Here is a 27,128-nt window from a genome sequence, read left to right on the forward strand (position 1 = left end):
TCCAAAAAGGAACCTATGCATTTATGGTCAATTAATATTTGACAAAGGAGGCAAGAACATACAATGGAGTAAAGATAATGTATTTAATAAATGGTGTTGGGGAAATTGGATGGAAACATGCAAACAAAAGAATAACCTTTTACACCATACACAAGAATAAACTCAATATGGATTAAAGACTTACATGTAAGACTCAAAACCATACAATTCCTAGAAAAAAACATGGGCAGTAAAATCTTGGATTTTTCTTGTAACAATATTTTTTCTTCTATATAACCTTGGGCATAGGAAGTAAAAGCAAAAAAACAAATTGGACTACATCAAACCAGTTTTTGTACAGCAAAGGAAACTAAGAAAAGGAAAAGACAACTCACTGAATGGGAGAATATAGTCATCAATGCTACATTTTATAAGGGGTTTATATCCAACATTTATAAAGAACTTGTGTAACTCAACACCAAAAAACAAACAATCCAATTAAAAAATGGGCAAAGGATCTGAATACACACTTTGTCAAAGACGATATACAGATGTCAAACAGACATGAAAAGATGCCCAATGGCACTAATTATCAGATAAATGCAAATTAAAACCACAATGAGATAACACTTCACGCTTGTCAGAATGGCTGTCATCAATAAATTAACACACAGCAAGTGTTGGCAAGGATGTGGAAAGTGAACCCGCATGCACTGTTAGTGGGAATGCAGATTGGTGCAGCCATTGTGGAAAACAATATGAAGTTTCCTCAAAAAATTAAAAATGGAACTGCCTTATGGTATTTCAGGAAAATGGAAACAAATAGCTGGGTTAACAATACTTTGAATAAATAACCAGAAGTGGAATTGCTGGGTCCTTCTTTGTTTCTTGAAATAGCCTTTGTTTTAAAATCTATTCTGCCTGTATAAGTATTGCTAACCCTCTTTTGCTTGTTTGTTTCCATTTTTCTGAAATATCATTTTCCACCCCTTTGTGTGCCTTTTGATCTGAAGTGAGTCTCTTGCAGACAGCATATGTAAAGGTCTTGTTTTCTTATTCCTTCAACCACCAAATATCTTTTGATTGAAACTTTTAATCTACTTACATGTAATAGATTATTGATAGATTTATATATCCAAAGAAACCCAAAACACTACTTTGAAAAGGCATATGCATTCATATGTTCATTGCATCTTTATTTACAATAGCCAACATATGGAAGCAAACAAAGTGCCCATCAAAAGAAATAGTGTACATATACAATGCAATATGACTCAGTCACAAAAAAAAAAGGAAATCTTGCCATCTGCAACAACACAGAAGATATTGTGCTGACTGAAATAAGTCAGAGTGAAAAAGACAAATGACACATGATTCCACTTATATATGTAAGCTATAAAACAAAATAAATGAACAAAGAAAACAAAAACAAACTCACAAAGAGAACAAATGGATGGTTGCTAAAGGGGAGGAGAATTCGTAGGATGGGTGGAAAAGGTTAAGGGATTAACAGTCATGGGGATGTAAAGTATAGCAGAGAGAATATAGTAAGTAATAATGTAATAACTATATATGGTGTCAGATGGGTACCAGATTTATCGGGGTGATCACATAATAAGATATATGGAAGTTTGATCACTACACCTGAAACTAATATAATACTGTATGTGAACTGTAATTGAAAAATACAAAAATTATTTAAAAAGAAAATAATCAAATAAAAAGAAAATTCTGGCTTATCAGTCATTGAGCTACTGGCCTGAAGGATTATGCCACTTCCTGGGCCAGGACCACACTACATGACATGGAACACGCCACAATCTCTTATATAAAGAAAATTTTATTACTGAAAAGATCACATAAAAAAAGGTTTTTGTATACAAAGTTAACAAATGTGAAAAAGTTAGTATTTACAACGTTTTCCATACAGTACATGATAATTTTCTTTGTATGTTCTAAGTGAATGGTAATAGAGAAAAAACCAAAAGCATCAGAAAACCTATTTGAGGAATACTACTTAATTAGAAACAAAGTTAAGAATATTCTTCAGTATTTTAAAGTATATTATATGAAATTTGACTTATTTTGTCAGGACTACATTTTTTTCATTTGATTGGCACTAATATTGCTGACATACTTTTTCATGTTCAGCAAAATCCTATTTAGCTGCAGAAATGAATTCTACATAATATCTGGAAAAGATACTGCACAAATACAAACCATATGTAGTATTCTAAGTGTTAAAAGACAACAGTTAAAACAAAAGTATAAGCAACTGTAGTGGTCATAACAACATAATCCTGGGTGGGCAAGAAACATTAAAAAAAATCGATTGCACTTGGCTTAATTTATAGAAGAGTAACAGTCCATCTACTAATCCTGCAGGACATTTTATTTTTAAAATGTAAAAGGAGCAGCAAGCAACATAATATAAACATTAGACACTCTTTCAAAGAGCACCTTATTTCAGTTGTGTAATAGAGCTGTGAAACTTATAAAAACAATTCGACTTATAAAATTCACATACTGAAGACAGTAAGGTACAGTAAGTGGATTTTTTAGTTGAATTCCCATTATGACACCTCTGATGTGCCAACTTTTTATTCTACAAAAAAATACTATTTTTCAATTTTCTTAGCAGTTCAGTGTAAAAGCTACCAAAGTAGTGTGAAAATAAGATATCAGGTAACATAATAAAATATTTGAGTAGATTTTCCAGGATATCTAAAAAAAACTTCAAATACATATAAACTTATTTTCAAATACATAAAAAATATGTAAGGATAAGTTTTAAATACTTCAGCAGAGAAAAATCTTGATTTTATATCATAAAAGTAAAATAGCATTGTACACCTTAAAATACTTTTAACAAGAGCAGAATCTTCATAAATAAAAAAAGGAAGATTCCTCTAACTCCCTCTTCCCACACAATTTAAGAAAATATTACTAACCTGCACATTTCTGTCTTTCGGGTATATTGCTGTCACTGACCTCTATGTGAAATGGGTCGTATTATTCTCAGCATTTCTTGTTTCCAGTGTAACAGCAGGCAGTGCAACTCAAAGCACAAAGGAAGGATATAATAGTGGTTCTTGTACGACGGTGTATGCACACCGCCTCCAGTGTGACACAGTGACACTCTAAGTAACGAGATGAGCTGGTTTTCAGGTGTCCGCGTGGCTGCCGGCGCCCTGCTCTTTTCCAGCTCCCGGAGCCGAGCGGCTGAGCAGCGACGTGGAGCCGTTGGGGCTGCTTGGTTCTGAAGGACAGGGGACCTGCAAGCTGTTGCTCTGCACGGGGCCGGCTTCGGTGACACCAGTCTTTGGAGCCCCCCTAGGCAAAGAACAGAAGCGGACATACATACACACCAAGCACACAGGTGGTGCCAGGTGTCCTTATAACTGCTCCTCCCCTGCATGAGCTTTACTTCCAGCCAGTGTCCACTTTATCATAGGATAATTGACTAAAACTGCATGTCTAGTCTAACACCTCAAAACAACAAATACTTTATTTTCAAATAACGTTTGCTAGTGAGCATTGGTGGTTCAGTGGTAGAATTCTCGCCTGCCAAATAACTTTGGAACTTTGGAAACTGTCAAGCACACCCATGCATGGGCTGAGCATGGTGTCTCCTGGGGAATACAATTAATGAGACAGGCTTCCTGCCCTCAGATCAGCAAACATTTTATTGATTTTCCACCATGGATCGACTATGGAAGCAGCAGGGAATACAACGGTAAGAACTCAGCTCTGCCTTTAAGGAGTTTACAAATCTAGTGGGGGGTGAAAGCATATATGTAATTACAATTCAGGGGTGAAAAAGCTGTTCCAGCAACATAGAGAAGGTGCGTTTGGCCTAGCTCGAAAGGGTGAGGTAAGACAACCTTGAGACCTTCAAGTAGTTGTCAGCATTCTGGCTAACTTCATGGATAGCTGTGTTTGGATCACTTTGACTACATGGAAATTTCATTAAAGATAATGTCAGTATCCTTTCATGCTCAGAAAATAAAAACATCTTATAATGTTTTTATAAGATGGGAACATCCGGCCCGAGAGCCATATAAAGGACCAAAAATCATTTGGCCTGTCCCTGTCAAGGCATTAGGGGTGAGTTAATTAAATGTTTGGCCAAATATTGGAGGCTAATTTTTAAGTGGATAATTTCGTATGGCCCCTGAATGATGTTATAAATATACAAATGGCCCTTGGCTGAAAAAAAGGTTCCCTACCCCTGGCGACTCTAAACTGACAAGTACCTTTTAGACACTACTGTAAAGCAGTACTAATTAAAACAGCCTGAAGATGGTAGTTACACTCATCTCTTCCCAAGACCAAACTGGAATTTCAACTAAAATATAGATCAACCTTAGTAAAATTTAGCCTATATTTCTGATAAATCTTAATCATTTACCTAAATATACATGTAACTCTTAACAATTACCAGAGAAATGAACGAGTGTTCTACTTGAACAACATTCATGAAGCATCTTCTCCAAGCTAAGAATTAAACTACAAAACGGAATATTCATAGGCTGAACTGCAACTTCTTAAATTCAAACTTTCTGGGATTAGTGTATAAACATGTCGTCTGGTAGAATGCTTTCTTTGCAAACATGTTACACTTTAATAAAAAATGTATAATGCGTATTTGAAACAGTCAAGACTTGAGAGAACAGAAGCGAAGCTCACCTTCCTTCACTCTGCGCACTTTCGGACACACTGCTCTTCTCGGTCCCGTGGCCTGCCCGGCCTTTCCCGTCAGCCTGCTCCCCACAGAGTTTGGAGCTGGATCCCGCTGGGGAGGCAGGTCCCCCACAGTCCTGTGCTCTGGGTTTGGGGGTGTTCACTCCGTCTTCTCTCACTTCCTTCACTGATGTTTCCGGAGAAGTTTGAATTTCTGTCAAAGTTTCTTGTCCTAAGTAATCGTGGTTAGCAATCGCTATTGCAGAAGTGCCATGATTTGCTGACGTTCCTGTGCTGGTCCCCATGGATTTGGAAATGACCTTCAGCTTATGTGAACTTGGCTTGTAGTGCTTTTTGTGTTTAACTTTAGAGTTGTGCTTTAAGAAAAACTCACATGACTCCTGTAGTACTCTTCGACTCTCACTGATTGGACTGTAAGAAAGGAGAGGATTTACTTAAAAATGGTGTTATAATAGAAGCCATAAAGCATATCACATAGCTGTGCTAAAAGACCTTATTCAGTATAGTTAAAAGTTATATAAGATTTACTTACAAAATATGGGATCATAACTACTAAGCGATATAAGTGAATTGCCATGATGTGAAATCTTTTATGGATACACTGTTAGTTGCTTTTGTTAGTATAAATAGTAGACTGGTAAGGAATTAAATAGGCAACACCTAAGAATGAGGGCAAGGAAACACAAACCGGCTTAAAGTAGAGGCCTAACTGCATGCGTACCATATGTAAATATATCAAATGTTAAAATAAACCAGAAGAGAGAGGACACAGAATATGATTAGTGGTCTGCTTAAATTAAACTGTTTTCTTTCTAATATTAAAGTCAGCAAGTTATACTTAAGTTAGTGTGGGTATATAAATATAGAAAAGACATATAATAATAGTGCTAAAAATTTAAAGTCCAGTTAAATGCAATCCTTCAGATTTCAAAAACTTATTTGTGAAAGAGTCTACAGTTCTTAAATTTTTACCACAAAAAAGTTCATTTATCAAAACAAGAGGGAATGGTTTAAAAAACTCTCTTGTACACTTCTGATAGTACATAGAATACAATGTACTTAAATAACTGAAGTGAACTATTCACTCAGAAATGTAAGTCTATATTGTTATAGAATATTCCTTAAGTTTGAATTTTTACTATCTTAGGCAAGGTAAATAAGTGAAATTTTAAGTCAACACTATGTGTAATAAAATTTAAAGATAAATATTGACCATTAAGACATCACATCCGAATCATCCTTTATAGATTTCCTTACATATACTTGATCCCATTTAATATTTTATCATTGATAAAAAAGGATTAAATTATTAAAAGTGCTATCCCCCAAAATAATGAATCCAATGAGAGCAGTAATAATATAAGCCATGAAAAGAAAATGCACATTTTATAAATCTTTCCTTCATATTTCAATAGACTAGCACATGTCAGACTATTATAAAGATGCCAGAGGAAAGCATCTCTCTCCATGAAGATTGCCAAGCTTGAAACAACCGATATAATAAAGTTCCAGTACAATGATGATTGAAATAGTTCTCTGGTGTTTGAGCTATTTATTTCTAAGACAGTGTCAGATAGTTCAATAGGTTCTTACTCTCTCTTGCGATTGCGTTTAAAAAACCCAGCCCACTCTGTGCATGTCTTTTTGCTTCCAACCCAGAAGACGGCAGAGATGCCAACAATTAATGTCATCAGATATTTTATCATAAACAAAGCCAATTCTGGTCGACTTTCTGCTTTTGCCTGTAAAAAAACGGTGAATAAACATTTCAGTGATACATTTTAAGTGAAGTATATATAGTCAATGTAAAATGAACAAAAAAATTAATCTGATCTGTTTTTTATAAAATATTTAATATTTTATAATTTACATAATAGTGTTTTAAGTGTCAATACATTCTTTACCTAATTTCTGAACAAATAACCTTATATATATGTCAAAATATGTAGCTAGTAAGGGAAAAATACTTAAATATATTTAGGAAGGATGTCCTTCCTAATCTTGGCTTGATTTCCTGAACTTTTTCCTCTTAGAACTGCCAAATATTTGCCTCTAAATATTTATATTTTTCCTTCACTTTAATCTACCACAAAAACACACACATTTAAACTCCTTATAACAATATATTGTTTTAGAATCTTTACACATTGTTGGTGTTTATGTTATAAAATCGATTTGTTAGAGCAAAGTAAGTATTAAATTGAAAATTTCATAAAAAATAATCCATACTTTTTTATAAGTATAAACTTTAATATTATTTTTAAAATGTTACTCAAGTATCAAAATACTATACATCCCATATTACATATTGCTCTTTTCACTTACTAATGTTTCTTGGTTATATTATTCTGTATCAGTAGAAATAGAGCTTCTCATTCATTTTTAAAGGCTGTTCCATTGTGTGAGCATAACTTATTCAAGTACTCTTATTAATGGATATTTAGGCTATTTTCAACCCATTGCCACTGTAATACTGTTGCAGTGACCATCTTTGTATGTAGGCAACCACTCACATTCGTGAGCAGATTCGTCTATAAATTCCCATAAGGACACGATCAAAGATATGTTCATTTTAAATGACAGATACTGTCAAATTACTTTTCATAGAAGGTTGAACTGATTAATAACAAAGTCTGAGAATGTGCACTTCGCCAGTTTCACCAACACAGTGGCTATAAAACCTTCAGATGTTTGCTATGACATAAGTAGGCACAATAAGTCATTGTAAATTTTGTTGTTGTTATAAATCCTCACCCGAGGGTTTTTTCCCCATTGATTTTTGGAGAGTGGAAAGGAGGGAAGTAGAGAGACAGACAGACAAGCAGACAGACAGACAGACATTGATGTGTGTGTGTGTGTGAGAGAGAGAGAGAGAGAGAGAGAGAGAGATCAATCGGTTGTCTTTTGCATGGGCCCCAGTAGGCCAGAGATCGAACCTGTAACCTAGGTAGAGCCCTTGACTGGGAATTGGACCAGCATCCCTTCAGTCCTTGGGCCAATGCTCTAACTATTGGGAACACCGGCCAGGGTTTATTATAATTTTAATTTGAAATTCTCTTACAACATTTTGCACATGTCAGAGGATTCATTTTCTGTGAATCCTCTACTTCATTTTCATACCAGACTTCGTTTTTTTCTTGTTGATCTATAGGAACTCTTTATAAATTAAGAAATTAGCCCTTCAACTGTGGTATATTGTGTGAATAAATTTTCCCAATTAGTTTTCTGACTTTGATTATGGTGGGGATTTTTGCCATACACAAACATTTTTTTAATGTAGTCAAATTTAGCAATTATTTCTTTTAAAGTTCCTGAATTTTATATCATATTTATTAAGTCCTCCACTTTGTTTAGAATTTTCTCATTGAATCTTCTAACACTTTATAGTTTATTTCCTTACATGAAATGTAATTTTTAAAAATTGTAGACTTTAAACTTTTTTGGCAGTATTTAATAATTGTATTTTCCTCCTACCCCAAAATTCTGAGAATACAGAAAACATTTACTGCATCAGGATAACTTTAAGACATAGCTCACTTTTTAAATATATAGTAAAAATAACCTACTGATAACAGGCTGTAGACAGTATGTAAGGTAAGTAAAACTATTATTCCTACCCGTCAGTATTTAAATAGGTTCCACTGTGTTAAAATGTAGTAACTTTCTGGAATATATATTATTATGTAAAATAACCAGCCCACACATTGTTTGATTTAATAACTATGATGAAGTACTCATAATCAATATAATATATAATACCATATATAAATATTCAAGAAAAACATAAAATCTACTTAACACAATTTTTTTTTCATTAAAAACTTCAATTAAAATCATTTAAATTTTTTTTCTATTTTCAGAACTTTACTTCTTTAATCTTAACACCACTTTTATACTGATAAACATCAGGAGCATATGAAACACATTTTATTTCAACTGTACTTTTTTCAGTTAAGAAATGACAGTATGGTTTAGGCAAAAATAAAGTTCTGTTTTTATAAGCAAATAGTCTGCACAAAAAAAAATTATAGGATAACCCAATCAAATTAAATATACCCAAATAAAAATTTCCCTATTAACTGAAGAATTTAAAACAACTCCCAATTCAGAAATTACTTCTCTTATTGTATTTTTCCCCAAGACCTGTTCTTCTGAGTCTTTTCTTCATGTCATTAATCTACCTTCACAACTCTATATAATTTTGAAAAGAACAGTAAAAGGAGACATTTATTATCATAACAAACTGAAAAACCTAAAGACACTTATCCCAGTTTCAACTGATGTGGAGGAAATCAATCCCATGTCTGCTGGGTTTCTCGCCTGAAATTTTAACTTATGCTCATAATTAATTCAAGTCTATTTCCAGGAAACGTTTCTATGCTACAATCAAATCATGAAACAATACAAATGACAGCTTTTACCTGATAAGGACATGGGATGTGGTACTGACGACAGTGGTCAGAGACCCATGTGATCTCCCAGGTGAGCCTGTTCGCTTGCTCATAGACGTAACACCCAAGAAGGGTCACTAATGGCACGAGATACAGGCCACTGAAGACTCCAATTCGAATCATGAATTTCTTCAGTTTTTCTTGGTTGCGGCCATCATGTTGTATCACTTGCCGCACGTGATTTAAGGAGATGATTCCGGCTAAGAGGAGAGACAGCCCGACAACCACACAGAGGCACAGCGGCAAGAGGACAAAGTAGCGAGAAGCATCCAGGTCATAGAGGCCAACAAAGCACACTCCACTGATGTTGTCCCCCTCAACCTTATTCATTGCAAGCAGCATGACAGTGAGAAAGCCTGGCGTCCCCCAGGCCACGGCGTGAAACCACACTGCTTTTTGCTCAATGGCTTCACAGCTCCATTTTCTTCCTGCAGCCAAGAACCAAGTAATGGTCAGGATCACCCACCACACAGTGCCGGCCAGGGTGAAAAAATACAAAAACATAAACAAAATGGTGCAAGCCTTATTTTGAGAGCCTAGCACTACCGTCTCACCAACTTCTAGCTTCTCGTCGGCTTTATTGCAGGCTGTGCTATTGCCTAGCAAGAATCCAATAAAATACATAAGAGATACAATGCTGTAACAGACTGAGTAATATATAATTGGTCTCTCTGGGTATCTGAATCTTTTAACATCAATTAAAAAGGTAAGGAATGTGAACAGAGTTGCGCACAGACAGAAGATTGAAACTATTCCGATAAAGCTTTTTGCGAACTCCAGCTCATCGCTTTTAAAATACATGTTGGGGCACGGAGGTGCACACTGGTCAATTCCCAGGAATTTATAGCCTTGTCCCCCAGAGGTCTTAAGATGCCTTGGACACCATATTCCAATGTCTCTTTGGACTTGTTCTGTTTTCTTCTGAGGACCGAGAAACTCTGTGTGTGGATCAAGTGTTACAGGAGCAGTCTCATCACAATACTGTAATCTGTAAAAATTACAAAAATTAAATATATAGTCAACATTTTTATTGAATCACTATTTTAATGCTATGCTTTCCAATTATAAAATAGTTCCTTATGCATTCATAATTGATGGGAAGACACACAAACCTATAGCACTACATGTTAGCTGGGTAGAAAGTTTTGAAGTTGACTAAAAATTTGTGTGGTTAATGAGGCCCTAACAAACTAACAAATATTAAATACAAGGCAAATGAACATATAAATTCCCTTACTTGGGAAACAATCAATTAATAATTTAAAAATAATGTTTGCTCTCAAGAATAAATATTTAAGATGAAAAAATTTTCTTGCTTGTACTCTCCAGAAAAAAAATAAGAAGTACAGCCTTGTCTGTTTATAAGCATATAAAATACAAGCCTTGGAAAAGTGAATTTTTATTATCTAACCAGAGGCCCGATGCACAAAGATTCCTGCAAGAATGGGCTTTCCTTCCCCTGGCTGCCGGCACTGCCTTCGCTCTGGCTGGGGCCGCCCTCCCGCCTGCCCACGCTGCCCCGAGGCTGGGAGCAGCTGGGGTGATGCGGAACGCCATGACTTCTTGTTGGTGTAGAAGTCTCGGTGAAAGGAGATTTCCTAGATGTAGGGTATGAGCATCTTCAACTTTACTATATACAGTTGACCCTTGAACAATATGGGTTTGAACTGCAATAGATCCACTTATATGCAGGCTTTTTTTTTTTTTCAATGAATAGTTTTAAGTGTATTTTCTCTTCCTTATGATTTTCTTAACATCTTTTGTCTAGCTTGCTTTATTGTAAGAATATAGTATATAATACATATAACATATACAAAACCTCCATTAATTGTTTATGTTATTGGTAAGTCTTCTGGTAAAAAATTTAGTAGTTAAGTTTTTGGGGAGTCAAAAGTTATACACGGATTTTCGACTGCATGGGAGATCAGTAATCCTAACCCCTTAGTTGTTCAAGGGCAACTGTATTATTCATTTGTTCTTGAAAATAACTATGAATTTAGCAGAAATGTATGAGTTCCATAAAGTTTCTTCAGTTCACAGGTAAACAAAAAGGTAGCTATCTTTCTTCCCAGATTTATTATATGAGTTCTTATTGTTTCAGTACAATATTTCAAATTACAAGCTTATTTTGTTTCCAGAGAAAAGGAAACAAAAATAATTTATAAAGACTAATGTGCAAAAAGTGACTTGATAATAAGATTTATTTCCCCCCGGAAAGGTCAAAGGCACTATTACATGTTCTCCTAGAACTATGTACCTCGCCTTTGTTATATCTAAGCACAGTTATAAATTTGCATTTCTTATATAATTATTTGATTACTCTCCATTCCTTCTACCCCTCTGTAAGTTCCCCGAGAATAAGAACCAAGTCTGTTTTTTCTCACCATTGGGTCCATGACACTTATCACCACGGTACCCTGGGACATGTTAAGGTGTAATAAACATTTGTTGAATCAAATAACGAAAACCTGTCACTAACATTCTGGAAAGCGAACACCAATATTAAAATATCATTATCATTAGTAGTTTTCGGTTTAAAACATAATTTACCTGTCGCATTTAAGTTCCTCAGGCCACTGGATCCCAAAAGTGTCAATTAAGTTTTTGCAATCAGAATATACTTTTTCACAAAATTTACGACAAGGTGGGTCCACATGAATTTGCTCTGTGCAGGTTGGTACAAAAGCTTTGCAAAGGAAAGTTTCAACATTTGGTGAACAATTCAGATTTGCAAGAGGAAGGAAGTGCTATTAAGAAAAACAGCAAGATAAGGTTAGGAAACTTTTTAATAACAAATGGAGAAATTAGTCAATCTACTGTTCAAAGTATATACATTTTTACTTATACTCCCAAAGAATATTTAATTATCACTCTCGATACAATCAAGTTTTGAGATCATTTTGTTTAATCTGTTAGACTTAGGAACCTTCAGACACAATGCAATATTATTTTATTCAATTAATACATTTTAAGAAGATGTGCTAAATCAAAGCAAAGCAAAAGCTTGTACTGATTGTTAGGTGAAATAAATTATACAAACGTTCAATTTATAAGTATACACAGAAATACCCTAACACTGTCTGAGTATCCTGAAAAATAAAGCAATCTGGGGCAGAGGGAACAGCATGAGAAAGATGTGAGAATCACAAGGACATAGTCCATTCTGGGCAAGACGTACAGGGTGACTTAATAGAAAAAGGTCAAAGAGGTGGAATCAAGGGCAGACTAAAGAAAGAGATGAGGCTGGAGAAGTATGCTATCATAGGGAGCATTAATGACATGCTAAGTTGTTTGGATTTCAAAATAAAGAGATGAGATATTATTGGAGAATTTTAAGCAAGAAGTAAGTCTGGAGTCTCACAGCTGAGTGTGAATCCTAGGTCCACACTTACTGTTTGTATCTTTGGCAAGTTACTTAACTTCTGTGTTTTAGTTTCTTTATTTGTAAAATGGCAATAACAACAGTAACTGGCTCACAAGATTGTTGTGACTACCACATTAATAAACATAGGCATTCAACAAATGTTAGTTACTGTGATGATTACACTGTAGAGCTTAGGGATGGGTCCTGGATAAACATGGTACATTGACCACATGTGTTTATCTTTCTTCCCTGTTCCCTCAGTACAATGACAATAAAGAAAATAAAGATACTAATCCATTATTAAGTGAACAGGAGATACCACATTCGTGTATTTGAATTTTCCAAAGAACAGAAACATCTAAAAAGAAAGTCCCAAAACTTTGAGTGACAGAAAGCTAGTAGAGGAGTGCGAGGTGACTAAATCAGACATGGGGTGGATTACAGAGTGGAAGGCTCACATGAGCATGAACTGATCTTGCCTTTAGGAAACGGAGGGTCTCAGTTCTTCCAGGCGCCAAGTAGCATAACAGGTAAAAACTGGGGGCTGTTTACAAATCAGTTCCTCTCTCTGTTATCCCCCCACACCCACCCCAACAATGCCCCCTAAAACCTATCAGGGTTAGTTCCAGGAGGAATGGAGCTACAGATGTCCTTACTACCTGGCACAGATCTGGGCAGAGGTGCAGCACAGGGTGAAGAGGCTGAACTGACTAAAAGACTAGGGAACCATGAAGCCCTCATCCTTTTCCTTCCCTGTTTCCAAAAGGTTGGCAGACAGGCATATGTTACCATCTCCGATCTTTGAAAAAAAAAACTCAACAGTCCTAGACAAGAGGAAAAAACCTCTAGCTATTGACCATGAAAAAGCTTGACTTCACCTTAGAATGAAGCCAGTACCAAGCCCCATTGCTGCACATGGAGTTTTCAATGCACACACATTTAAATGGGCAGCCAAGAATCATCAGGCATCTGAATAAAGCCTTACGAGAGACAGATACCAAAACAAGCAAGCAGTAAAGGGAAATTTGGAGGGAACAGATTATGCGGGGGACAGAAGAAAACAAAACAAAATAAATCACAAAATAAACAAAAATGTTAATGTTAATTGGGAAGCTATTGCATTCATTAAAAAGAATAGGATACTACAGAAAATTAAAATAATAAGATAGCTGAAATAAAGAACTCTATGGAAGGATTAGAAGACAAAGCTGAGGAAAGAGATGGATAATTAGGAAATCCTTCCAATCAGAGCATCTGTCTAAGTGCCTAACATCTGACTAAATGGGCTTCAGAAAGAAATGGCAGGAAAAACAAACAAACGGGAATGGGGCTGATAATCAAAGAATATAAGAACAGTTCTCAAAATAGAAGGATACCAGTCTTCACATGAAAATGCTGGCATCACACTTTGCAATCCTACATGTCTAGGCTAAACCTTCATTCGATTAACTCTTTTTTAAAGATCTCTCTCACATTCTCAAATTTTTAAACCCCCAATTCCATACCCCATGCTCTCAGTTGATGATTTTGTTCCTAGTTCACTGAAAAGACAGAACAACCAGGCAATTTCCTCATCTTCTAAATAAATGTACCAGCATATCCGCAGCTTGTCTGCACTCTGCCTTTTGTATTGCAATGGATGAACAATTTGAACCCCTAATCAACCACAACCTTCATTTGTACAGTGGATTCTCTCCACTTGACTAGTCAAGGATTTTGTTTCTGCTATTGTCTCCTATTCTGGCAATAATTACTCCATCTATGCTACAAGGATTCCTCCATCAGACAAATGTGCTTTATCTCCCACCATAAAAAAAAAGCACCACAAAACAATATCTTCCCTTGATTCTATATCTCAATCCCTATTCATTTGTTCCATTTTCCTAATCCCCTTTATAGAAAATTCCTCAAAATAGTTGTGTAAACTTACTTTCTCCAATCCCACTCTTCCCATTGCTTTGTAAGCCCCCTCTCCAATCAGGTTTTATACCTCATACTCCAGAGAGAACTACCTTCGAAGTCACCAAAACCTTCTCATTGTCAAATTCAATTCTGAGTCCTCATCCTACTCAAATCTTTTTTTTTTAATATATTTTATTGATTTTGTACAGAGAGGAAGGGAGAGAGATAGAAAGCCAGAAACATCGATGAGAGAGAGTCATCGATCAGCTGCCTCTTGCACACCCCCTACTGGGGATATGCCCGCAACCAAGGTACATGCCCTTGACCGGAATTGAACCCGGGTCCCTTCAGTCCCCAAGCCGACGCTCTATCCATTGAGCCAAACCGGTCTCGGCCCTACTCAAATCTTAACAACGCCTGACATAATGGACTGCTCTCCTTCTGAGATACCTTTTTTTTTTTTTACTTGGCTTCTAGGACACAAGTTCTCCTGGATTTGTACCTATTCCGCAGGCTGTTTCTTTTCTGATCCTTTCCCATTTCCCAATATTAAATAATGAAGTGCCTCAGAGGTCAATCCTCAGACCTCTTCCCAATTTATGCACACACTGCTTAGGAAAAACTCATCCAGAACCATGGCATTAAATATCTACTATACATAAAAGATTCCCACATTTATCTCTGGTCCCCAGCTCTCCTGTGAACCCTAGACTTGAAAGACCGTCCACCTCCAGGACAGTTCCACTTGCTGACACCAGGCATCTCAAACCCATGTCCGAAACAAAGAGCCTGATATATTAAATAAATAAAAGCACAGCTGCTGGCTGAAGAGGAAGCCCTCCCTTTAAGACACCTCCCACTGACCTCAAAGCACCTCCAGAAATCACAATTTGAAACCAATGACCTCGATAAACTCTCAAATTACAGTGAGAAAAAGGTAATCCAATTTCTTACTGAAATCCCCAAATCTTACCTGTTAGAATTTAAGTGCCCTGATCTAATGCTACTTTTAACAATACTACAATATATACAATAGCTACTGATAATAAATCAGAGCTTTGATGTAGTTAACACTTAACCATAAGCTAGGCACTATGCTTTTTCAAATACCAATCTTTTTTATAATAACGTAAAATGTCAACAATGCTCTTGAGATTCTACATTCAGTAATAACTAAAATAGTCCCGTTGATTATAGTTTTAATGCTTCGAGAAATAAATTATAGGCTCCTTTAAGGAAATGGTGAGTCCCTGGAAGAAATCCTGTGGAAGTTAACTATTAGTAGCAGCAGGGATGAAGAAGAAGTCAACTAAGAAGGCCACTAATACTTCTACTCTGAAAAATAGCCAGAGCCAAACTATGATGGACAATGAGAACCAAAATAAGTGGAGCATTTTACATAACCCTTGGCTGGAAATAATGCCAGCGTTGCCATTCTGGTTACACCGCTGCCAATGATTTCCAGTGCCACCTTTGGAAGATAATTTTCTGTCTTTGAGTCTCTGAGCATCCATCAGTGATATGAGAGCGATGAACTACTAGATGATCTCTAAGGACACTTTGGGGCTCAAAAAGTTTATGAAGAGAGTAACAAAGCATAGAGTAACAGGGCTGGACTTAAACTTCAAAACAACTGTAGAAATTTTCTCCTTGGTAGGCGACTCTTGTAGAGTCTTGTACTGAGCTCTAGAGGGAACATCTATCACTTCTGCCTGCCCAGCAGTCCTGCTTTTGGAAACTCCAAAGTAGGTGGGATGCTACAGCAGCTTAAGGAGGGATGGTGTAGGGAGCAATCTGATAACAGAAACAGCTGGGCCATTTGGATGCTCCCAGGAGGAGAGGGTTGAATAAAGGAACAGATTGTTTGTGGGGAGGCAATAATGCCCACAAACAAAATAACGGCATTGACATTGGGACAGACTGGTCCTGGGATGTGATCCTAGCTGTGTCCTGGTTCCCTTTGCTCCTCCCTCTATTCTGAACCTCGTTCTTCAGCCTCCCCATTACTTGACAAGCTATTCAATATTCGTTCATTTTCTGCTTATGTGAGTCAAAGTTGGTTTCTATTGTTTACAACCAAGACACACTGGTACAGCAATTTTATATGTGATCTCAGTAAGAGGAACTCCAGGAGTGGTTTTCTAGATTGTCCTGGAAGGGTCAAATCAAGTTGAATTTGGAAAAAATAATTATATATTACCTACAAGACACTATTATTCATTTGTGTTGTTTCTGAATGTGATGGGTTAAGATGGGGCTAAGTTACACTGCTAAGATCTAATGTGCTAGCTTCCGAAACTGAGTTTTTGGAGGTTGGATGATAAATAATAGGCTTTTGACAGGGGCTCATTGGGACCCCAAAACCAACCCACTGTAATTTCCTAAATAAAGTGTATACTTCCATACTGTGTTTAGTAACGGCACAACTGCTACCTGGATAAATATTATTATGGTAGAAGGGGCCAAATGAAAACCACTAGAGGAGTCCTGCTCTCACGACAGAAGATCGAGAGCTATCCTGCAGACCAGGACTTTCATGGGTTGGTGACACTATCAAAAACATATTCAGGGGCAGTAATTCTTAGCACCTGCCCATTTTAATTCTCTAGTACAATTAGATACATTATCAATAGACGGTCTTAAGCCATCTTAATCAAATGGCTAAAGTGCTTTTCCAGACTGGTCTCTTTACTGTAACATATCAGTACAATCCTGGCACCTCATGCGTGGCTCTCAATTGACCACTGCTGTTTTCTCCAAAAGCAACTTCCTTTCTTCCAGGAGGGACAGCAGCACAGTGTGCCAAGTGGCCTTAGGGTAGAGGTTCAAACAGTGAATCAGCAGCAGCAGCGGCGGCGGCAGCAGCAGCAGCAGCAGCAGCATACTCTGGGAATCTGTTAGAAATGCAAATGCACCATACCACCCGGATTCTGGAATTCTGGGGGTGGGGCCAGGGATCTGTTTTAACAAATCCTCCAGAAGATTCTGACGCACATCAGAGCTTGAGAAGCAATGCCTTAGAATAGGGGTGTCGAACTCAATCAGAGAAGGGGCCAAAATCTAAAATCCAGCCTAAATCGCAGGCCGAATGGTTTACTGAACAGTCATAAACTGTCATTGTGATGGAAACGCAGCGGAGTGCAGTGATGACAGCGCGGTGCGGGCCACATTGCAAGGCCTGGCGGGAGGGATTTGGCCCGCGGGCCTTGTGTTTGACACATGTGCCTTAGAAGAACATCAGCTCAATTGCATTGTCAGAGGCTCTACCCATACCACTGTTTGAAAGGACATTATACTGGCCCATTATACAGTCAAACCTCAATTCTTAACCATCTCTCATCTTGAATAATTCGGTTCTCAATCAAGTTGTTCACTGAAAAACTGTCTTGGCTGGCAAACAACACTTCAGTTCTCCACCCCACAAGCCTCTCATGTTGATACTTATAAGATCAGTCCCGAATCTCTCAGGCGAGTATGAATCAGTTTACTGCTAAACCTCACATTGTGTTTTGCGTTTGCTGCTGCTTATTATTACTAAATACGCACAGGAAGTCCCTATGGGTCCTACAAAGGTTAGTGATAGCAGCCAAGTTAAAAGAAAACTTGTGAGGGCAACAATAAAACTAAAATAAAAAGAAATAACTGCAAAGTAAGACAGAGCTGTTTATGTGTCTGATCTGGCTACCAACTACAGCAAAATTGACAATCAGTACAATTTTAAAACATACAGAAGTCATCAAGAGTGTTGATGTTGCTCAGGGTGTGCAACAATAATCACAAGCAATTGAGAAAGGTTAAAACGGGGAATCATTCGGGGGATCTGGAGCAGATTAATTCAATATTATTTCTATCAATAATAGGGAAAAATTATCCCGGATTTTTTTGGGGGTTTGTTTTTGTTTGTTTTTTGTGGGTTTTTTTGTTTTTGTTTTGTTTTGTTTTTTTAACATATCGCTTCTCAAACAGACTTTCAGAACAAATTAAGTTTGAGAGCTGAGATTCCACTGTATTTAGAACATAAAGCTGACGAGGCCATAGACATGCGCCAACGAGGAGATCAACCCCACATCAATAAAAGGAGTTATTTTATTTATTTATTTTTTTGCTTTTGCTTCCACCTTGCTTTTGCTAATACTTCCTGGTACAGACTGGACACAACTGTGGGACACTGAAAGCACTTAACCCAAACTTCCTTTCATGAGTGGCGTGTCACCTAGCTCACCCATTCATGACATCAGGCATACTCTGATACATTCCACCTTCCAGTGGCCTGCTCAGAATTAAAGCAGTGCGAGCACATTCCTCATGCTCTCAGAATGACTTCCTCTGCCATACTTTCTGAAGCATGAATGAGAACCTCACTGGTCCATGGAAGCAGCCACTTTACCGTGCGCAAGGCCAACCTGTTACAAGCATCTGCTTCTCACTTCAGGATTCATGCTTTCTTCTCATGGTGGCATACACAGTAACTCCCAAGAAATATTAAAAGCTTAATTCTTACTTTAAAATGGCACCAAAAGGAAAGATAATTTCTAGTGATGGGAATAAAATAGAAAGTGACTGGGGAAAAAATAATTGATTTGCCTTAGCTAGACAACAGACTCATTAAGGATCTAAAGGGGTCCTTAAAGGTGTACGCCTCACAGAACAAATACTGTTGAAGTGGTTACAAGGATAGTAAATCCTTTGAGAACATTAATGGGCTACTGTATAATAAAAATGGTAAAAACTCTGCCACTTATTTTCATGATTGTGACCAATCTCAGGCAAGTCAGCTTCTTTAACAAATGCAAAGCGGAGCCTGCAATACGAGAATAAAAAACAAAAACTTGCATTTTTTCCATATTGGAAAAGCTCCTATTTTTAAAAATATTTCTTAGCAGAGAACATTACAAATTTTTGATTATCCAAAAGAGTTGTAATTTTCTTTGGAAATTAGACAAATATACACAGTAACTGGCTGGCACTACAAAAAAAAAAAATAAAAAATAAAAAAATATATATATATATATATATATATATATATATATATATATATATATATCTGTCCACTGAAGTGACAACTTTTTTCATTTAAAACTTGTATCTTGCAAAACTAATCCTGGGGAAGCTACACAATCAAGTACACAATCAATAAGCATTAGTGAGTGAATACATGAAAAATATACAAACTAGAGTAATAAGGCTTCATTATGTACATGCCACAACTCAAGAAAAGGAAAGAGTCACAACACAACAGCCGCCCCATGGTCTGGAAGAACCACGGTCTTTGGGACCAGGCTCTCCGGAGGGTGTAACCAATAATGTCCCAGACCCAGAACATCAGGGGTGGCACATAGGAGCCTGGTGCCTATCAGCAGAGCCTCCAGAAGAAATTCTGTCCTCTGTTTACATGCAGACCAACCCTGATTCTGCAGACTCAGAAATAGTCAATGTGCTTTCCCTACTACTGCAACACACTACCACAGAGGAAAGTACGCTTGTGGTTTCTACACTTAAAACACACAACTGACTTTTCAATACTTATTTCATTTTAAAGAACTCAATAGCTTACTTTCAGAATAGTTACAGCTATTTTCAGAAAGCCTTCCCTGAAAAATAAACAGGTTACTCACACTAAACATTTTCTTGCCTGTGTACAGGGATATAAAAGTAGAGAAGGAGGAAAGGAACGGGTCCACTAGACTCTTCTACAAGCAGAAAAATGAAAATGCTTAAAACCCATTGCCCATGGAAATAGATTTCTTTGTAAGTTTGTGTACAGAGTTTTTCTCCCTTTATTTTTAACCAGAGGCCCTGTGCATGAAATTCATGCTGGGGAGGAGGGTCCCTCAGCCCAGCCTGCACCCTCTTGCAGTCCAGTACGTTGAGCATCTGCCCCCTGGTGGTCAGTGCACATTATAGCAACCGGTCATTCTGGTCATTCCGCCATACGGTTGCTTACACTTTTATTAAATAGATTGAATAGAGACATTTTAGCAGTGCATATTAACAGGTGACAAGGAAAGGGGTTGTTTTTTTTACCCCCCTTGGCTCACTTCCCTTTAGACTTTTCAAAAGTGGAATGACCACACGCTGTTCCAAACATAATACATGACTTTGCTTTTGCCTAGACCTCAATGAAGGCAATTCAAAAAGAAAATAAATGTTCCTGTTTCCATTTTCCCTAGCTCAGCCTCAGCTCCCTTCGGATGAAATCAGTCTCTCGAGGGACATGAACCTAACAATTTCAGAAACAATGCTCCAGATATGACACAAAGAGGGACACAATGGAAAACCAGCAGCCATTTGTTTTTCCACCTGGGAGGATTAGACTGTACGACATCCTTTTTAAGAAGCCAAGTTATTATTCAGAATTATAAATTAATCTTTGTAATACAAATGAATTTAGCTTCAGTAAACAAAATAAGGGGGGGGGGGAAACGAAGTCCTTGATTACAAGCAATCTCTGAAATAAAACTAAAAAACCAGGATATCCCAGTTAGATCCCTTTGTTTATGATAAATTTGACTTAAAATTTCTGTGTAAAGTAAATAATGCATAACTCACGTAACATGTTAACAAGAATGCATAACGATGTTTATTTATACATGCTATACATGTATAATCCTTATAGTACTTTAATCCTATGGTAACTTTATAGTATTTTTAAGTATTTTAAAACAGGGTTCAGCAAACCACAGCCTGTGGGGGAAGGAGGGAACTGCCTGTTTTTGTAAATAAAATTTTAGTAAAAAACATCTACACTCAATTGTTTACAGATTGTCTATGGCTGCTTTCTACTACGGTTGCAGAGTTGAATAGCTGTGATAGAGACTGTATGGTTTGCAAAGCCAAAATATTTCTTCTTTGGGTCTTTATGGAAAAAGTTTACATTCCCTGCTCCAAACCAATAGATCTCAAAATTTAACATCCATAAGAAACACCAGCACAACTTGTTAAAAATACAGTTTCTTGGGCTCTGTCTTCATAGGTCATGATTCAATAGGTTGGGATGGGGTCCACGAACAAGTTCACAAGTTGCTGGTCTATGAACTAAACTTTGAGAACCACTGTTCTAAACCATCTCATATACACTGGCCAGACTATTGTGATCTCTGAATGCATAATAATCTGGCTACTCAGTGTATATCCTATATAATAAATTGCAAATTGTCCCTTTAACCAGGAGTTCGACCAGCAGGCAAGCCAGCCAACCACCCATCTCCTTCCTCCTGGCCAGGCTGGCCGGACCCCACCCATGCATGAATTCATGCACAGAGCCTCTAATATATATATATACTGTATATATACTGAGTGGCCAGATGGCCAGGTTATTATGTGTTCAGAGATCATTATAATCTGGTCACTTGGTGTAATTACAGACTTGCAATGACCATGACTACTATAAGGTCTATAAAACAGGATAGCCATCATACAAAATGAAAACTGAGGCATAAAAGAGTGAGACAGATCTCTAGAATTACATGAAATTCCTGAAAGCTAAGGAAGCCCAACATCAGATACTTCTTCCACCCCTCAGCCTAATACTGATTCCTAGGACACTGAAAATGCAGCAGGAACCAGGAGCAATGGAAGGCAGTTGGGCTGGAGGTGTAAAACCCACCCAGTCTTTAGAAAGCTATAAAACACTTTAAAATTCAAGATACATGCAGTTAATAATTTAGTACTTGTCTGGACTACAAATAAGTATTAAAATACCATGTTTGGGGGGGGGGGAATATAACACATATAGTTTATAATACAATGATCCAATCAAAAGATGAATTTTTTCACTCCATATAAATGCAAATGGTTAAAAGCAGAATTAAAATAAATTGGGAAGCTAATATGGGAAAGAATACAGAAGATGTCAACTGACATATTTTATTAGAACTAGGCTCAGGCTGAAAGTGGATGATACACAAACCACTTAAAAATATTAGAATGTGTTTTACTTAGACACTGCAGGAGGTAAAGGTGTGAGGTAAAGACTTGGGGGGAAATTCTCTTTGCTGATTTATTAGGACAGGAAACACCACCCTTTTCTTTATCCAGGCTTCATTGAGCACCTGTCATGGCTTTCTAGTGAGAGAGCCATTTACATAATTGCACCACAGCATGATAAGCATGAGAACAGTCATATATATTCAGAGAAATGAATGACATAGTTATTCCCCACTATATACTTTAATCAGATTAAATCATCAAAACAGTTCTGATTAATCAATGAAAGTCTCACTGCATCATTTGCTCAGGGTTTAAAATCACATCTCGCACTGGTGAGAAAGACCACTGGAAGGTTGCAATGATACAATGTGAAATGCCCATTTAAAGTACATCGACTTCAGTACTTAAAAGCCTCCCATTTTAGACCCGAGTCTACAATGAGGTAGTCCAGCAACTCTCCAACGAACCAGCAATGAAAGACTTCTGAAGCTGTCAAATCAAGCTTGGTCAGTTTTTAAAGTAGTGTCTACGTTAAAATGACAGGGGTTTCATCCCTCCACAACAACGGGAGGGGGAAAGAAGCGCTTGCCATGCTTGGAAAGTTTTTTCTGGAGATAAACTACAGGAACATTGGTCGCCTTTCCTTCATGAGTCTTATCAACCTAACTGATCTGTACGGGAGGGCAGGCGGGTCCCTGTGTGGATGGTAACTCTTCCCACACCTCCGCAGCCATCTGCGTATCTCTAAGCCACCGAAGGCTCCTAAGGCAACCTCTAGCATCACTCTGCTCCGTCCCTGACCTGCAGTTTCTTTTAAAAAGTATCTTACAAAGAATATTCCAGTGCCTAAAAAAGCCACTTTTTGTAGCAAAACACTATCGACAGCCCTCAAATCTTCCAATTATCTACTCGCTTCAGAGAACGGTGCCAAGGGAGCATTAGAACTACTTACGGAAATACATGTACTCAAAGCGCTGATACGCCAAGGGTGCATGAGGGCACATACAAGAATCCACCAATGAACGTATAAGGAAGTAGAACAACAAATCCACCTCTCTCCCCCCGTTTCTCTCTTTCTAAAATCAATACATTAAAAATAACAAAACAAAAAAATTAAAAAAAAGAAGAAAATACATGTAGTCCGGACAATATAGATTGTATGTTCCATGAATTAGGAAAAATTCAGAATTCACCTTATTAGAGGAACTACCATCATCGATTTCAGGAAAGCGAACTATTTGCCGGGTGCAAGACATTTCTAAATCGTCCATAACTTTGCTTTCTATAAAATGAACCCCATGTGAAGCAAGTCCCCCAAACAGGGCCACAAATGTACACAAACCATACATTTGTAGCTAGAGTAATTTAATCTCCAGAAGGATTTCTTCCAAAGATGGCTTGTACACACACCTGAAAGAATCGCTCATTGTCTTTAAAAAAAAAAAAAAAAAGTCACCATCATCGTTTATTCCAGGACAAGAGCAATAAACTCCTTTTCTAGGAAGGTATAAAAAAACATCTCACCTCCATTTTCAGAGCAGCAGTGTTCTGGTCGTAATGGCCCATCAGGTTGGGGAAAAACGTCATGTTGTAGGCCATTTTCGTGCAGCGGGGCACAGTGATGGGCTCACAGGTGAAAAGGCTGTGCCCTCTGACCAGGGGCAGGAAAACACAGACCCACAGCATCGCCGGCATCTCCGCCCTCTCCAGCCTCCTGCTCCTACCGCATGGCTTGGCTGAATGGCTCTTCTCCTTCTCAGATTGCCGACCCAAGGGAGAGCCTTCTAATGTCTCCCTTCATCATTCCGCCATGCTGAAGGCAGCTCTTCTCCTGAAAGTGAATTCCGAGCCAATTACTACAAATAATAACAATAATAATAATACCACCACCCAGAGGGAGCTCCAGGGACATCTGTCACAAACTCCAATGCCCCCGACGTCCGACGTCCGAGTGCGGAGCTCAGGTTCTCACCGAGGGGAGAAGGCCCGCCGCTGGGAAAAAGACGGAAAATTCCATCCTTTGGGGAGCCTCTCCCGCCTGCCCCGGCCTCTCCGGGAACCGTGACCGCAGGGGTGTGCGGCTGGAGCTCGGGGTGCCCAGGGGGCACACAAGGGGTGCATAAGGGGCGCAACAAGGGGTGCCTAGGGGAGCAGGGGGTGCACAGGGGCGCACAGGGGGCGGACAGGGGGTGCACAAGGGCGCACAGGGGACGCTCAGGGGGCGCTCAGGGGGCGCACAGGGGTGCAGAGGGGGCGCACAGGTGACGCTCAGGGGGCACAGGGGGCGGACAGGGGGTGCACAGGGGCACAGAGGGGGCGCACAGGGGACGCTCAGGGGGCGCACAGGGGTGCAGAGGGGACGCACAGGGGACGCTCAGGGGGCGCACAGGGGTGCAGAGGGGGCGCACAGGGGACGCTCAGGGGGCACAGGGGGTGGACAGGGGGTGCACAGGGGCGCAGAGGGGGCGCACAGGGGACGCTCAGGGGGCACAGAGGGCGGACAGGGGGTGCACAGGGGCGCAGAGGGGGTGCACAGGGGACGCTCAGGGGGCGCTCAGGGGGCGCACAGGGGACGCTCAGGGGGCGGACAGGGGGTGCACAAGGGCCCAGAGGGGACGCACAGGGGACGCTCAGAGGGCACAAGGGGCGCTCAGGGGGTGCTCAGGGGGTGCACAGGGGTGCAGAGGGGGCGCACAGGGGACGCTCAGGGGGTGCTCAGGGGGTGCACAGGGGTGCAGAGGGGGCGCACAGGGGACGCTCAGGGGGCGAACAGGGGGTGCACAAGGGCCCAGAGGGGACGCACAGGGGACGCTCAGAGGGCACAAGGGGCGCTCAGGGGGCGCTCAGGGGTGCAGAGGGGGCGCACAGGGGACGCTCAGGGGGTGCTCAGGGGGTGCACAGGGGTGCAGAGGGGGCGCACAGGGGACGCTCAGGGGGTGCACAGGGGTGCAGAGGGGGCGCACAGGGGACGCTCAGAGGGCACAAGGGGCGCTCAGGGGGTGCACAGGGGTGCAGAGGGGTGCACAGGGCGGACAGGGCCGCTCAGGGGCCGGTGGGTGAGTGAGATGGAGAGAAAAGGAGCGCGGGGCGTCCGGGACACCTTACACAGGATGAACAGAGCCATAATAAAGCCCAAGGGACCCGCTGGACATGCGACCACAGGAACTCCGGGTCCCGGGGACAGGCCTGAAGAAGACATAAGGAGGTTTTACACGCTCCAAGGGCCCCCAAGAGCCCGTTTTGGGGGCCAGTCTTCGGGGATCTGATACTTTCCTGCCTGTGAAAGCGGAGACTTCCCGAGCTCCCACCTGCGGAGCGGCCGGACCAGTTTTCGGAGCGGAGTGCGGGGTGGGGGGTGGGGTGGAGGAGGGTACGGGGGGGAGCAGGGTGCCACCGCCGGGGGAGCAGTCCGATCCGTCCCGGAGGCGAAGGAGCCGGGGGGGGGGGGGGGGGGGGGGAACACGCCTCTGGGCCTGGATCTCCCATGGCCGCCCCCCCCAACTCCCGCCGGCCCGGCTCCCAGCGCGGGCGAGGTCCCCCTCTCTTTACCCCCCTCCGCCCCCGGCACCTGCCCGGCCTGCCGGGGCCACAGCGCCCGCCCGCGGCCCCGCACAGCCGCCCGGGGCGGCCCGGCCTCCGCGGGAACTTGGTCCGGCGGCCCCGTCCCGTCCCGTCCGGCACCTGCGGCTCCGCGCCCGCCGGCCCGCTCCCTCGGGGAGCCCGATGGCCGGAGCCGCGGGCCTCACCTCGGCGGCGATCCCAGGCGGCTCTGCCCGGCCCCGTGCAGCCGCCGTCCGGCCGCGACCTGAGGCGGCCCCGGTGTCGGCGAGTCCAGCGCCCGGAGCCGCACGGGGAGCGAGAGCTGCGCGATCCCGCGAGACTGCGCCGCCCCGGCCCCGGGCAGGTCCGGGCTCGCGGCGCGGCGGCGGCGGCGGGGAGCGGGGAGCGGCTGGCCCGCCGCCCGCCCCGCCCAGAGGCGCCCGCGGGCCGGGCGCGGTGACCGGTGTGGGGCAGCTGGGGGCCCCGGGGGCTCCGGGCAGGGGATCCCCTTCACCTTGAGGTCTGCGATGCCATCTCTGGGCTGCCCTGTCCAGGGGGGGCTGCCTAAAGGGTTTGTGGAAACGCTGGGTGACCCCCCAAATAAAGCTTCCTTTAAAAAGAACCCACTTCCTTTGGAGTTTAGGAGCCAAGACTTTAAAAAAATATATTATATTTCAATTACAGTTGACATTCAATATTATTTTATGTTAAGTTCAGGTGTACAACCTGGTGGGCAGGCAGGCATATTCTTTACAAAGGGATTTCCCCAATATTGCCAGGATCCACCTGGCATTCTACATAGTTATTACAGTATTACTGACTGTATTCCCCATGCTGTACTTCACAAGCCCATGACTGTTTTTGCAATGACTAATTTGTGCATCTTAACCCCTTCGCTTGGATCACCCAGTCAGTCCCCCAGCCCTCCTCCCCGCTGGCAAACACCCTCTGTTTGTTCTCTGGGTCTGTTTCTGTTCAGTTGTTTGCTCTTTAGATTCCACATACAAATGAAATCATGTGGTATCTGACCTGAACTGACTTGTTTCACTGACTAGTAAGTAGCTTAACGCCCTTCAGGTCCATCCATGCTGTCACAGAGAGTGAGATTTCATTCCTTTCTGTAGCCGAGTAATATTCCATTCTGTATGCATGCATCCCTCTTTCTTATCCACTCTTCTGTTGATGGGCACTTGGGTTACTTTTGTGTCCCAGGAGCCAAGACTTTTAAACAGGGCCAGTTTGCTCTATTAAGCCAATTG

General features: G+C 40.5%; 1 protein-coding gene across 1 annotated transcript; it reads right to left on the minus strand.

Annotated features, from left to right (window-relative positions):
• Nucleotides 1–1,801: 1,801 nt before the first annotated feature.
• Nucleotides 1,802–26,233, minus strand: FZD6 (frizzled class receptor 6). The gene is made up of 7 exons (XM_036436647.2): nt 26,076–26,233; nt 23,854–24,160; nt 11,685–11,881; nt 9,105–10,122; nt 6,277–6,425; nt 4,669–5,094; nt 1,802–3,312 (listed from the first exon to the last, which is right to left on the minus strand). The coding sequence occupies exons 2-7, from the start codon at nt 24,022–24,024 to the stop codon at nt 3,144–3,146; spliced, it is 2,130 nt and encodes a 709-aa protein (XP_036292540.1). The 5' UTR covers nt 24,025–24,160; nt 26,076–26,233; the 3' UTR covers nt 1,802–3,143.
• Between the last annotated feature and the right edge of the window lie 895 nt (nt 26,234–27,128).

This window comes from Pipistrellus kuhlii, unplaced genomic scaffold (genome assembly GCF_014108245.1).
Source record: "Pipistrellus kuhlii isolate mPipKuh1 unplaced genomic scaffold, mPipKuh1.p scaffold_m20_p_14, whole genome shotgun sequence".
Taxonomy (NCBI): domain Eukaryota; kingdom Metazoa; phylum Chordata; class Mammalia; order Chiroptera; family Vespertilionidae; genus Pipistrellus; species Pipistrellus kuhlii.

Coding starts and splice junctions, on each gene's coding strand:
- FZD6 (XM_036436647.2), bottom strand. CDS start 24,024: ATGCCGGCGATGCTGTGGGTCTGTGTTTTCCTGCCCCTGGTCAGAGGG. Junction 6,426..9,104: donor ACATCCCATGTCCTTATCAG/GTAAAAGCTGTC, acceptor GTTTTTTTACAG/GCAAAAGCAGAAAGTCGACC. Junction 3,313..4,668: donor AGTGCGCAGAGTGAAGGAAG/GTGAGCTTCGCT, acceptor TTCTTTGCCTAG/GGGGGCTCCAAAGACTGGTG.